At 47.2% G+C, this 12,134-nt stretch overlaps 1 protein-coding gene across 4 annotated transcripts in view; it reads left to right on the top strand.

The window, feature by feature from the left end:
• The window catches only part of LOC138816360 (protein phosphatase 1 regulatory inhibitor subunit 16B), a 97,512-nt gene that overhangs the window by 24,779 nt on the left and 60,599 nt on the right, over positions 1-12,134 (top strand). For all 4 annotated transcript variants that reach the window (XM_070006080.1, XM_070006078.1, XM_070006081.1 and 1 more), the window contains one exon: positions 3,719-4,065. In XM_070006080.1, coding sequence (XP_069862181.1) covers positions 3,816-4,065 — 250 coding nt within the window. In that variant the 5' untranslated portion in view covers positions 3,719-3,815. The remainder of the gene's footprint in view (positions 1-3,718; positions 4,066-12,134) is intronic.

Genomic DNA, 12,134 nt, shown 5'->3' with positions numbered 1-12,134 from the left:
TGGCAGCAAAGGTAGACGACTCACTCCTGGTTAGAAGGGACAGAAACAGGTTCTGTCTCTATGGAGAACAGGTTGGCAATTTTTTTTTTTTTTTTGCAGTATTTGGGTTTGAATTCAGAGCCTTGACAGATGTTCTACCACTTGAGCCTTGCTTCCTAGTTATATTCTTTTTTTTGGGTCCGGTCATGGGGCCTGAACTCTGGGCCTGGGCGCTGTCCCTCAGCTCTTCAGCTCAAGGCTAGCGCTCTACCACTTGAGCCACAGCGCCACTTCCGGCTTTTTTTTTCTTTTTGCTTATGTGGTGCTGAGAAATCGAACCCAGGGCCTCAGGCATGCAAGGCAAGCACTCTACCACTGAGCCACCTTCCCAGCCCTTCCTAGCTATATTCTATGCTGGTTATTTAGAGATGGAATCTAGCAAACTTTTCTGTTCAAGGCTGGTCTCCAACTTCAGTCTTCCAGATCTCAGCCTCCTAGGTAATAGATTACAGGTGAGAGTCACCAGTGGCTTGGTAGTCTCCTTTTAAATAAAGCAAGTAATTAGAAGACGATCCTATGGTTGTACTCTTGGGTATTTATATCGAGAAATTAACATTTACAATCACATAGATACTTGTCCATGAATGCCATACCCCCAAACCGGAAACCACCCCCATGTTGTTCAGTGGACAAATGACTGAAGAACATTGTGCAGCTCCCCTGCACAATGGAGCACTGCTGGGCAGTGAAGGCATGAACTGTGATTCACAAGACAGCTAAGAGGAGTTCTGAAAGGAATGACAGGGAGTGGGAAAAACCAAGCCTCAGGTTACCTGCTAGTGGAGTCTGTTGATATAAGGATGATTCCCCTCCTCCCCTCCGCCAGTCCTGGGGCTTGAACTCAGGGCCTGGGCACTGTCCCTGAGCTTCTTTTGCTCAAGGCTAGCGCTCTACCACTTGAGCCACAGTGCCACTTCTGGCTTTTTCTGTTTATGTAGTACTGAGGAATCAAACCCAGGGCTTCATGAGTGCCAGGCAAACACTCTACCACTAAAGCCACCTTCCCAGCCTCTGTTTTTGTTTTTCTGAGATGGCAGAAAGCTAACAATAGGAGACAGCTTAGTGATCACCAAGGGTAAGGGGCTGGAGTGGATGAGGGTGCATTGAGATGGTGGCTCCAGTGGCAATGAACTGTTAGCATTTGACTGTGGTGGCAACAGGTGGGTAGAGCCCAGTAAATATTCAAGGCAGAACACCACTGAACGCGGGGAAAATGGGACCAAGCTTGGCAGATGGTGATGTGGTCGCGTTCCTGCCCGCCACACCACACAGTAACTTTCGTGATGTTGCCTTTGGAGTTCACTAAAGAAAGTGTGCTGGAATCTCTGTATTATATGTTCACAACAGTGTGACTCTATAATGATCTCAGAATAAGAAGTTAATAGGACTGAAAACAAAAATCATAATGAAACCAAACAAAGGCCAGAGACAGCTGGTGAGCCTCTCTCCCGCTGACTTGTGACTGGATTATTAATGACTTCAGGCAGACCCATTCAGACCTCTGGACCTTTGAACCCTGTGATATGGTCAAGCCAACTTCGCTCCCATCTTCTGGTTTACCCTCCAGTCTCAGGACCAGTATATTCTGAGGGTCCAAACTGAAGTGGAACCCTAGGCTTTAGCTTTCTGGGGAAGGGCAGCCCAGATGGAGAAGGTGAGAGGAAGCAGAGGACACAGGAGATTTAGGACCCCTTGTTGAAGTTCAGGGTGATCCTGATCCTCTTAGAAAAGGCCCACCTTTCCCTATGTGGGTCAACTTACAGCCAGCTTGGCCTGCTGAGTAACATGTGTTGTATTCCTCCTTCCCTCCCTGCTCTTCTTTTCTCCACCTTCTATCTCGTTGCTTTTGGGAGCCTGACTTTTTTGGCCAGCTCTTTAGTCCTGTAAGTCTTGTAAATCCTGGGAGGTGACAGAGCATTATGTGTGTGGGCAACTGACTTAGAGGAACTCAAGTGATTGTCCTCAGACCCTCTTATTCTCCTACGCCCCCAGCTTTGCATCTGACAGCCCACACAGTCTGTGCCGATGAAGCTGGCTTCAGACTCTGGAATTTTCCTGACCTCGAGTTGGGAGATTCATGAAAGGAAGAAATGTGTATCTTTTTCTTTTAGGAGTTTTCCCAAGGAGTGAGTAAAACCTCAACTAAGGTTTTTCTAGGCCCCAGAGGTTTAGTAGTTGCTTTTTGGTCTAGGGATCTTTTTATCCCTTTAACTCGAGGATCCCAAAGATTTTTATCTCTCAGTCAGTATTTGCCATATGTGAATGCTGGAAATGTTTAAAATTGTTCTAATTCCTTTGAAACAATACACCTGTTGCTTGTTATAACAAAATGTGACATTTTGCTGGAAAAACAAGTGTTTTCTAAAATAAAAAATAGCAAGAAAATAGGTATTGTCTAAAAATTTTGTAAATTTCTTCGTGTGTGTGTCACGTGCACATATTGGTACTGGGGCTTGGACATAGAGCCTCATGTTCTTGGTTGGCTTTTCTGCTCAAAGCTGTTTTTTTATCCCTTGAACCACACTTTCACTTCCAGCTTTTTCTTTATTCTTTTGGTCATAGGGCTTGAACTTAGGGCCTGAGCTTTTTTTGCTCAAGGCTAGTGCTCTACTACTTTGAGCCACAGCTCCACTTCTGTTTTTCTGGTGGTCAATTGGAGATAAGAGTTTCATGGACTTTCTTACCTGGGATGGCTTCAACCCCCAATCTCAGATCTAAGCCTTCTGAGTAGCTAGGATTACAGGGGTGAGCCACCAGTGCTGGCTCAGCTTTTTGATGGTTAATGGGAGATAAAATTCTTGGGGATTTGTCTGCCCAAGATGGCTTTGAACCAAGATCCTCAGATCTCAGCCTCCTGAGTAGTTAGGATTACAGGTATGAGTCACCTGCATCCAGCACAGGTTTCTTTCTGTTAGGCCTCTTAACTGCATTCTGAACTATTTCTACATTTAATCTGTGGCAATGTCACCTATCCATAGCTTTGGACCCACTGTGTCCCTCTGAGATAATCAGAGTAGCATAATCATAGCATCTCAGTCTATTTTCTGCAAAGTTTTAACCTTGAGGCCCTTGAAAAGTCTTGAGGATTCCCCACAGGGCTCCCAGGCCATTCTTGGAGAACACAACAGGAGGGTGTTATACCCTCTGCTTCCTTTCTGTCCCAGCCCCATAACAATACATCCCATAATGAGCAAACAAAGAGCTTCTGTAGAAGGGTCAGAGACTTCCTATTTCTGAAGACTTGGCTTCTATTTGGATGCCCCCCAGAGGAGCTGGATTTGGGTTGCTTTGAGCCCCAAGTACCCCTCTGGTTCCGGCATCCACATACTGAAGCCAGTAAAGGAGGTCTTTAAAGCTTGCTGGAAAGGCATGGTACCTGATAGGTGTTTGTGGATGGAGAGGTGGATACCTTCCACTATCCCACAGAACTTTCTAGAATGATGTTCTCCAGCTATGCTGTCCAATATGGTAGCCATTAGATGGCTGGGGCTATGGTGTCCTTGAAATATGACCCAGGGCAGCCAGACCTCACGGATTCCTCTGGGCCACTGCAAACATTTGTCCCAGGAGCAATGGAAAGCAAACATTCAGCAAAAGGGTTTCGAACCCCAGGCAGCAGGGTGACATAATCAGGAGTTTCTGAGCCTGACCAGTGTCTCCACCTCTCTCCCTGCCACAGGCCCCACCATGAGGCCCCAGCCCCTCCGCAGTCCGCATGCTCCCATGGCCCCGGGCGCACCGTGCTAGCCCCAGCCAGGTGAGGGGAGGCTCCGGCCATGGCCAGCCACGTGGACCTGCTGACCGAGCTGCAGCTGCTGGAGAAGGTGCCCACGCTGGAGCGCCTGCGCGCTGCCCAGAAGCGCCGGGCACAGCAGCTGAAGAAGTGGGCGCAGTATGAGCAGGACCTGCAGCACCGCAAGCGCAAGCATGAGAGGAAGCGCAGTGCAGGTGGCCGCCGCAAGAAGGTGTCCTTCGAGGCCGGGGTGGCGCTGCTGGAAGCCTCGCTGAGGAACGATGCAGAGGAAGGTAGGTCTGTCCATGCGCACGCACACCCACCCATGCCTGGGAGGCCGCCGCTCCATGCACATGCGCACTGGTGCCAAGGCGGTCCCCTGGCACGAGCTTGCGTTCCAGGTAGGTCTCCTTGTGCGCATGCACACCAGCACCAGGGATTCATGAGCGGTTGCACACTCGGGCCAGGGAGGCTTCTCCATGCGCATGCGCACTGGTGCCAAGGCTGTTCCCTTCATAAGCTTGCGTTCCGGGTAGGTTCCGTTTTGCGCATGCGCACCAGCGCCAGGGATTCATGTGCTTGCAGGTAGGATGCCAGGCGGGTAGTCTGTAGCTCCTCTCTCCAGTTCTAGGGCGAGTTGACTGAACAGTAGCCCAACCCATCTCAGGAGGAGGATGTTCTCTTAGGAAAAGCTTTGGCTTTATCTTAGACTTTGTTGTTGTTGGAAACAAGGAATTCAGCCTTTGGCTAATGAATATCATAATAATTTGCTTTCCCACCCACCAATATTTACGACAACCTACTTCCTGCACAGTGCTGCTCTAGACCAGAGTAATGAACAATTGGATCTGATTTCCTTCCTCTAAGTGCTAAATGCTCCTGGGATCTTGCATTTATGTTTTCGTTTGTTTTGTTGGTCCTGGGGCCTTGAGCTCAGCGCCTAGTTGCTGTCCCTGAGCTGCTTTTGCTCAAGGCTAGTGTTCTACCACTTGAGCCACAGCTCCACTTCTGGCTTTTTTTTTTCTTCTGTAATTTATTACAGATAAGAGTCTCATGGACTTTTCCTGCCTGGGCTGGTTTCCAGCTGTGACCAAATCTCAGTTCCTGACTACTCAGTAGTTAGGATTACAGGCATAAGCCACCAACAGTTTTCATTTTTGATGGAACCAAACTCAGAATTATGTCCCTAGCCACTCCCCCTTTTTTTTTTTGCTTTAATTACTTTTCCTATAGGATATAACTTTTTCTACACATCCTCAGACAGTGATCCTCCTTCTTGTACCTCCTTTGAAGCTGAGATTAAAAGTGTTTACCATCACGTCCAGCCCTAGGATCTTACATTTCTTAAGCCCTTCCTCTGTGCAAATCTTCATTCCCTACTTTCTGTGTATGCTGTTCTTATTTCTCCTTTAGTGAAGGGGAATGAACACAGAGCCTTACACATGCTAAACATTAAGCACCACCCCCAGCCCTGTCTGATTTTACTAATCTTTGATGCAACTTTCATGGTATTGGGGAGTGGTTAAAATCATACCTGTGAAGTTTTCTTAGACATAGTCCTTTGTGAAACGAAGTAGTCATTAATATGTTTTGTCATACTATTAGTATTTTTATTTTTATTAGATTCCTAATTAATATTATCCTATGATGTCTATAAAGTTTGGGAGCAGACACATACATGTTACCTAGGACATTTTTACTCTATAACATGAGTGAATTATATTGTCCATATGGTCCCTTTTCAGACTGTATGATATTCTATTCTTGTTAATTTTTATCTCATTACATTATCTTATGTGTCCTGTGGTCTGGATGCTGACATCCATATGATACTGAGACTCAGAACCTGGCCCAAGTTGGTAGAGCAGGATCTGAGCTCCCAGCATCCAAGCTTGGGTCTCGAGCACCCTGACTCTGCACATTTGATTCTTGTTTCAAGATGAAAGGGGGATGATTTAACCAAAGCCTTCCTTTGTGGGCATGCGCCAAGGGCACATTGGAGCTGAGGTCTGTGCACATTCCTTCCATCTTTCCCCCTACCCGCCTTGGGCTTTGGCCTATCCCTGAATGTTAGGCTTTCTGTTGTCTCTGGAGTGGCCCAGTTGTTTCCTGAGCTCCTGGGCATACTCTGCAAGCACTTGGTGCTAACACAGCCCATGGAAGGACCGACTGGGAAGAGGTGGCATCTATAGTGAGGGCACTGGGTTTTACAGGCTGAACATCCCTGACTCTGGGATTTTGACATGTTCCAAAATTGGAAATGTGTCGAAAGCCTGTGTGATGACCTAAGTAGAAAAGTCCATACTTTTTTGTGTGATAGGGTGCAGGCAAGGCTCAGGTTTGCTCAAAACATGACAGAAAATGGCCTTTATGGGGGACCTAGTACTACCTGCCTGTAGTCCTAGGACCTGGATGCTGAGGTAGGAGTTTGGTGATTTTGAGAACAGCTTGGGCTACTTAGTAAAGAGATCTTATCTTAAAGAAATTGCCTTCAGACTGTGTGTGTGTGTGTGTGTGTGTGTGTGTGTGTGTGTGTGTGTGTGAGACAAGTGTGTATGTGACTCAAATCTGTTATTGACACTTAGGTTCCATTCTTTTCTTTTGGGGGGGGGGGTCCGGTCGTGAGCCTGAACTCTGGGCCTAGGCACTGTCCCTCAGCTCTTCAGCTCAAGGCTAGCACTCTACCACTTGAGCCACAGCACCACTTCCGGCTTTTTCTGCTTATGTGGTGCTGAGGAATCGAACCCAGGGCCTCATGCATGCAAGGCAAGTGCTCTACCACTGAGCCACCTTCCCAGCTCTAGGTTCCATTCTTGAGATGTCTCTTCCTCCTCCTCCTCCTCCTCCTCCTCCTCCTCCTCCTCCTCCTCCTCTTTCTCCTCCTCCTCCTCCTCTTTCTCCTCCTCCTCCTTCTTCTTCTTTAATCCAGTATTGGGACTTGAACTCAGGACCTTCCACTCTTGCTTGGCTTTTACTACTCAAGGCTGGTGCTCTACCAATTGAGTCATACCACCACTTCCAGCTTTTGGCTGGTTAATCGGAGATAAGTATCTTGTGGATTTTTCTGCCCAGGCTGGGTTTGAACCATGATCTTCAGATCTCAGCCATCTATAGTAGCTAGGATTACAAGTGTGAGCTTCTAGTGTCCAGCTAAGATCTTTCCTCTTGTGCGTGCGTGTGTGTTTATTTCCAATTCTGAAAGAAATCCCCAATCCCGAACTCTGGTCCCATGCCTTTCCAAGCAGAACACCTAATCAGGCTTGGCCTTGCCCTTTGGCTTTCTAGAACCCTCTTGAAAGCCTGTTCCTTTTCATGCTGGAATCACAGGGCTCTAAGAAATGAGCAATCTTGCTTCACAGATCCACTAGCTGCAAACAGCTCAGCCCAGAGGTGTGACGTCCTGGAACGGCTCATTCCCACGTGTGGCTTGCTGAGAGACGAATGATGTGGCAGTCCCTTGTCATTCAGGGGGCGGCTCATGATGAGGTGTAATTTGAATGGGGGTGGAGATGGGGGGGGTTATCTTCTCTCTCCATTCTCCATTCCTGGTTTACTTCCTTCTTCCCTTACAAAGTCCCGTCTCCTTTCCCCAGGGCCTGCTCAGAGGTGCTGGGAGCAGGCTGACCTGCCAGGCCCCATCTCTTAGGGACTGTTGCGTGCCCTGGGGCACATAACTCTAAGCTCTGGGCTTGGAGTTCAAGGACAAGTGTCACTCAGATTGCAAGTCCTACTTTGCTCCGTGACAGTTTCCTGGGTCTAGTTTTTCAGTTGTGTAAAATAGAGCCCTGACTGCTTGCTTACCTGCTTGGAAGCAGGTGTGGCGAGAACTTGAGCAGATCTTGCATGGGACAACTCTGAGTCCTGTGGCAGAACAGTGGTATTTTTTACACTTTTTTCTTCCTTAAAAAACGTGTGTTGTTGTTGTTTTTACAGACTTTAATGTTTTGTTTATTTATTTATTTTTTGGGTCTGGTCATGGGGCCTGAACTCTGGGCCTGGGCGCTGTCCTTCAGCTCAAGGCTAGCACTCTACCATTTGAGCCACAGCACCACTTCTGGCCTTTTCTGCTTAGGTGGTACTGAGGAATCGAACCCAGGGCCTCATGCATGCAAGGCAAGCGCTCTACCACTGTGCCACCTTCCCAGCCCCGACTTTAATGTTTTAAAAAACTCAAATATACACAAATGCATTCTTAGAAAAAAATCAACATAGGTCTTTCCCTCCCTCCCTCCTAGTCTCCCTCCTTTCTTCCCGTCTTCCCTCCCTCCTTGCCTTACTCCTTCCCTCCTTCTTTCGCCCCTCCTTCATTTTCTCCCTTCCTCCCTTCTCTTCTCTTCTCTTTTCTTCTCTTCTCTTCTCTTCTCTTCTCTTCTCTTTTCTCTTCTCTTCTCTTCTCTTCTCTTCTCTTCTCTTCTCTTCTCTTCTCTTCTCTTCTCTTCTCTTCTCTTCTCTCTCCCTCTCTCCCTCTCCCTCTCCCTCCCCCCCCCCCTCTCTCTCTCTCTCTCTCTTTCTCTCTCTCTCTCTTCTATGGTCATTGCTTGCTGGTTTTTTTTTTTTAACCATTCAGGCATTTCCCTCATTTACTTTTGTATTTGTGAATTTGAAGAATTATAGAGCTTTTTTTTTTCTTTTGAGATTTTACCTAAATGATGACATATTGGAAACCTAGACATACTAGTTTAAAGTTTTCTTTCTTTTCACACAACAGAATGTCTTCAAAATATCTTCTTGTCAGTACACATACAATGTAATATATCTGCATTGTTGTTTAGTTTGGTGCTTGTCCTGGGGCTTGAACTCAGGGCCTGGGTGCTGTCCCTGAGTTTTTTTTTTTTACTCAAGGCCATCCTCTACCACTTGAGCCACAGCTGCACTTCTGGCATTTTTGGTGGTTCCACAAACTTCCTGCCTGGGCTGGATTTGAACTGTGATCCTCAGGTCACAGCCTCCTGAGTAGCAGGGATTACACGTATGAGCCACCAGCGCCTAGCTTTTAGTAGGTCTTTATTGATTTTTTTCCAGTAGTTTTTGCTAACCATGAACGTTTTGTGTACCCATGCAAATAGTTGTGTAGACCAGATGTGAGAAAACGGGGGCTGCTGGAGGGATTGAAGTGGTAGACTCATAGACTGGTGCCGCTGGCTGTGGGGATAGTAGCAGGAGGCTGGAGGACAGAACACGGTGTTCTGCAGCATGCTGTGGAGATGGGATGAAATGTGCCTCTGGGGTCCCCGTGCATGGACTGGGGGTGGGTCCTGCCCTAATCTTCCTGACAGCGCATCAGAGCCCACTGCTCTGAGCTGGCTGAGACTGGCTTTCTGCTTGTTGGTGAAGCTGGTGTTGGGGTGGCTGCTGAGGTGTTAGCTCACAGTGGAGTGGGAGCCGGGGGCGGCTGCTCCCCCGTTCCCCTGAGCTCATAGCATCTTCTGAGTCAACCTTCCCCACCTGCCTGGGGAGTGTGAGCTGTTCCCCAGAGAAAGGCAGTATTGGGGAACTCACCCAGCTTCCTTCTCTGGCCCTGCATTGCCTTTAGACTCATGGGCTTGACCTCAGACCTGCCTGAACCCCATCTGTTCAGCTTGGACTCCCCATTCTCCAGGCAGCTCTAGCCTAGCTCCTGCTGGCTCTCTCTCCCCTCTGACCCCCTCACCTCTGCTTGCGAAGGTCCCTCTGGAACAAGCCCCGGACTGCCACCTCTAGCTCTTCAGGGCTGGGTGTGGCATGGTGAGCCACCAATGAGATGCTTAGAGGAAAAACTCAATATGTATCTGATGTTCATTGGGAGGTAGGATGGGGTCTGGGCCAGGAGTTGAACTGTCCATTCTCCAAGATCCAAAACCCAGTGCCAGTGTTTGCTAGCTGTGCACTCTCAAGGAAGTTACTTGGCGTCTTGGGGCCTCTGTTTCCCCACTTGTAAATGAGCGTGACCATAGCATACTGGCCCCACAAGATGGCAGAGAGGTTCATTGGAGTTGGTCAGGGTTCGGATGGTGTGATAAGTAGACCTGTGATAGAAATGGTTATTTCTGTATTATCTGCATTCACATAATCTCTTATTAGTACATGGTAATAAGATTATATAATAATGCTGTCTTCATGATTATTTATCAGGTGCTTGCTTTGTGCCAGGGCACCTGCTCTTGTGTATGCGATTTTCCTTAATCCTTGAAATTAGATGGAGGATTTCACCCTATTTCTAAAAGAAAGAACCTAGAGTTTAATTTATATAATGTATCATAAGATTTGTACCTTTTAAGTGTACAGCTCAGTAGTTGTTCAGGCTATTTACAGAGTTACATGAGTTATATGTCCATTACCACCCTCTAGTTTTATTTTTTTTTGTCAGTTGTGGGGGTCCTCGTTTTGGGGTCTTACAGACAGCCACCACAGTGGCTTCTTCTCAGGGCCACAGGAACCCCACCAATATATTTTTAATAGTTTCGTTATGGAACCTTCAGTCACCAAAAAGGGTGAGTGAATCTTGGGTACTAAAGTTAGCTCTTAAGTCTTATTTTCTTGTAAAGATTTTCACACTCTCTTTTCTGAAGCAGTGGAAACTTTAACTTAAATGAAACCTACTATGTAAAACAGGGGGAAGGGCAATGCTAGCTGAGGTTGGCTGGGGTGCTAGGACCCGGTCCACACTAGTTCAGACTTTGCACAGGCACCTGCCAGACACTGCTCAGACTACAGGCTTGTCTAGTTTTGACTTTCAGTAATTTTTAGAAAGAAAAGTTGCTTTTCTTTGTGTTATAAAAATAATTCATCCTTGCCAGGTGCCATTGGCTCATGCCTATAGTTCTAGCTACTGATAGGAGGCTGAGAGCTGAGGATTGTAAAAGCCAGCCTGGCCAGAAAGGTCCACGAGACTCTTACCTCCAGTTAATCACCACAAAGCTGGAAGCAAAAAACAAAACAACAACAACAAAAAACCTCAGGGACAGCAACAAGGCAGAGTTCAAGCCCAGCAACCAGGCCCTGAGTTCAAGCTCCAGGACTGGCACATGTACGTGCACATGCGTGCGCGTGCGCACGCGCACGCACACACACACACACACACACACATATACACAATTCATCCTTGTAGAAAGATTTAAAAGTACAGAAGAAAGAAAGGGAGAAATATTGAGAAGGTAAAATTTAAGCTGGCCATGGTGATGCATGCCTGTAACTCAGCACTCAGGAGGCAGAGGCAGGAGGATCATGGATGGGTTTGAGGCTAGCCTGGGCTACATTGTGAGTTGGAAGCCAGGCTGAGCTACATAGGAAACATGTCTTCAAAACACTGAGAGAGCCAGGCGTCAGTGGCCACACCTGTAATCCTAGATACTCAGGAGGGTGAGATCTGAGCAAGGAGGTTCGAAGCCAGCCCAGGCAGGAAAGTCCATGAGACTCATCTCCAATTAACTTCCAAAAAGCCAAATGTGGAACTGTGGCTCAAGTGGTAGAGTGCTGGTCGTGAGCAAAAAGAGCTCAGGGATAGTGCCAGCCTCTGAATTCAAGTCCCAGTAATAGTAAAAAAGAAAAAAGGAAAACCAAACAGAAAGAACAAACATGGAGAGAGAGAGAGAGAGAATTAAAATTGAGGAATTAAGACATTCACTATGTTAGAATAATAAGCTCATTATCCGTTAAACTTTGTCTATTCCTGTGTAACAGCAGCTTAGCTGGGCAGTTCTGGCTCAGACTCTCATATGCTATACTTACCCCACTCCAAGAAAGTATGTTGACCTGACTCTTGACAGGAGACCTCAATTCAGCCCACAGGAGCCTCTCAGCATGGTGGGGCAGGTGGCAGTACCGAGAGTGAGGGAAGGGGTACAGGAAGCTGAGATGACCTTGTGACCTTGGAAATCACGTACCCTGTTCTGCTCGGGAGACATGACTCATTTGGTGCAGCCCACACTCCAGGGGAGGGAGGACGCCCCATCTCCTGAAGGAGGAATTTGTGGACTTGTTTCAAAGATACCACATGCTCACAGAAGTATTTTTATAAAAAGTCATGATTTTTTTTCAAAACAAAAAATAGTGAATTGTCTTGTGTTATACTTTTTAAGGTGTGTGTGTGTGTGTGTGTGTGTGTGTGTGTGTGTGTGTGTGTGTGTGTGTGTGTGTGTGTGTGTGTGTGTGTGTGTGTGTGTGTGTGTGTGTGTGTGTGTGTGTGTGTGTGTGTGTTACTAAGGCTTGAACTCAGCCTGATAGTCTCAACTTGGCTTTTTCCTCCTTGAAAAGGTTGGTGCTTTGCCACTTGAGCCACACCTCCACTTCTGGTGGTTTGGTGTTCATTGGAGATAAGAGTCTCAGTCTTTTCTGCCTGGGCTAGCTTCAAACCTTAATCCTTAGATCTCAGTCTCCTGAGTAG

The sequence above is a fragment of the Dipodomys merriami genome, unplaced genomic scaffold (genome assembly GCF_024711535.1).
Source record: "Dipodomys merriami isolate MVZ:Mamm:240054 unplaced genomic scaffold, mDipMer1.0.p SCAF_692, whole genome shotgun sequence".
Lineage (NCBI taxonomy): Eukaryota > Metazoa > Chordata > Mammalia > Rodentia > Heteromyidae > Dipodomys > Dipodomys merriami.
Note: the sequence above shows the minus strand (reverse complement) of the source record. Positions and strands in the feature narration are given on the sequence as shown.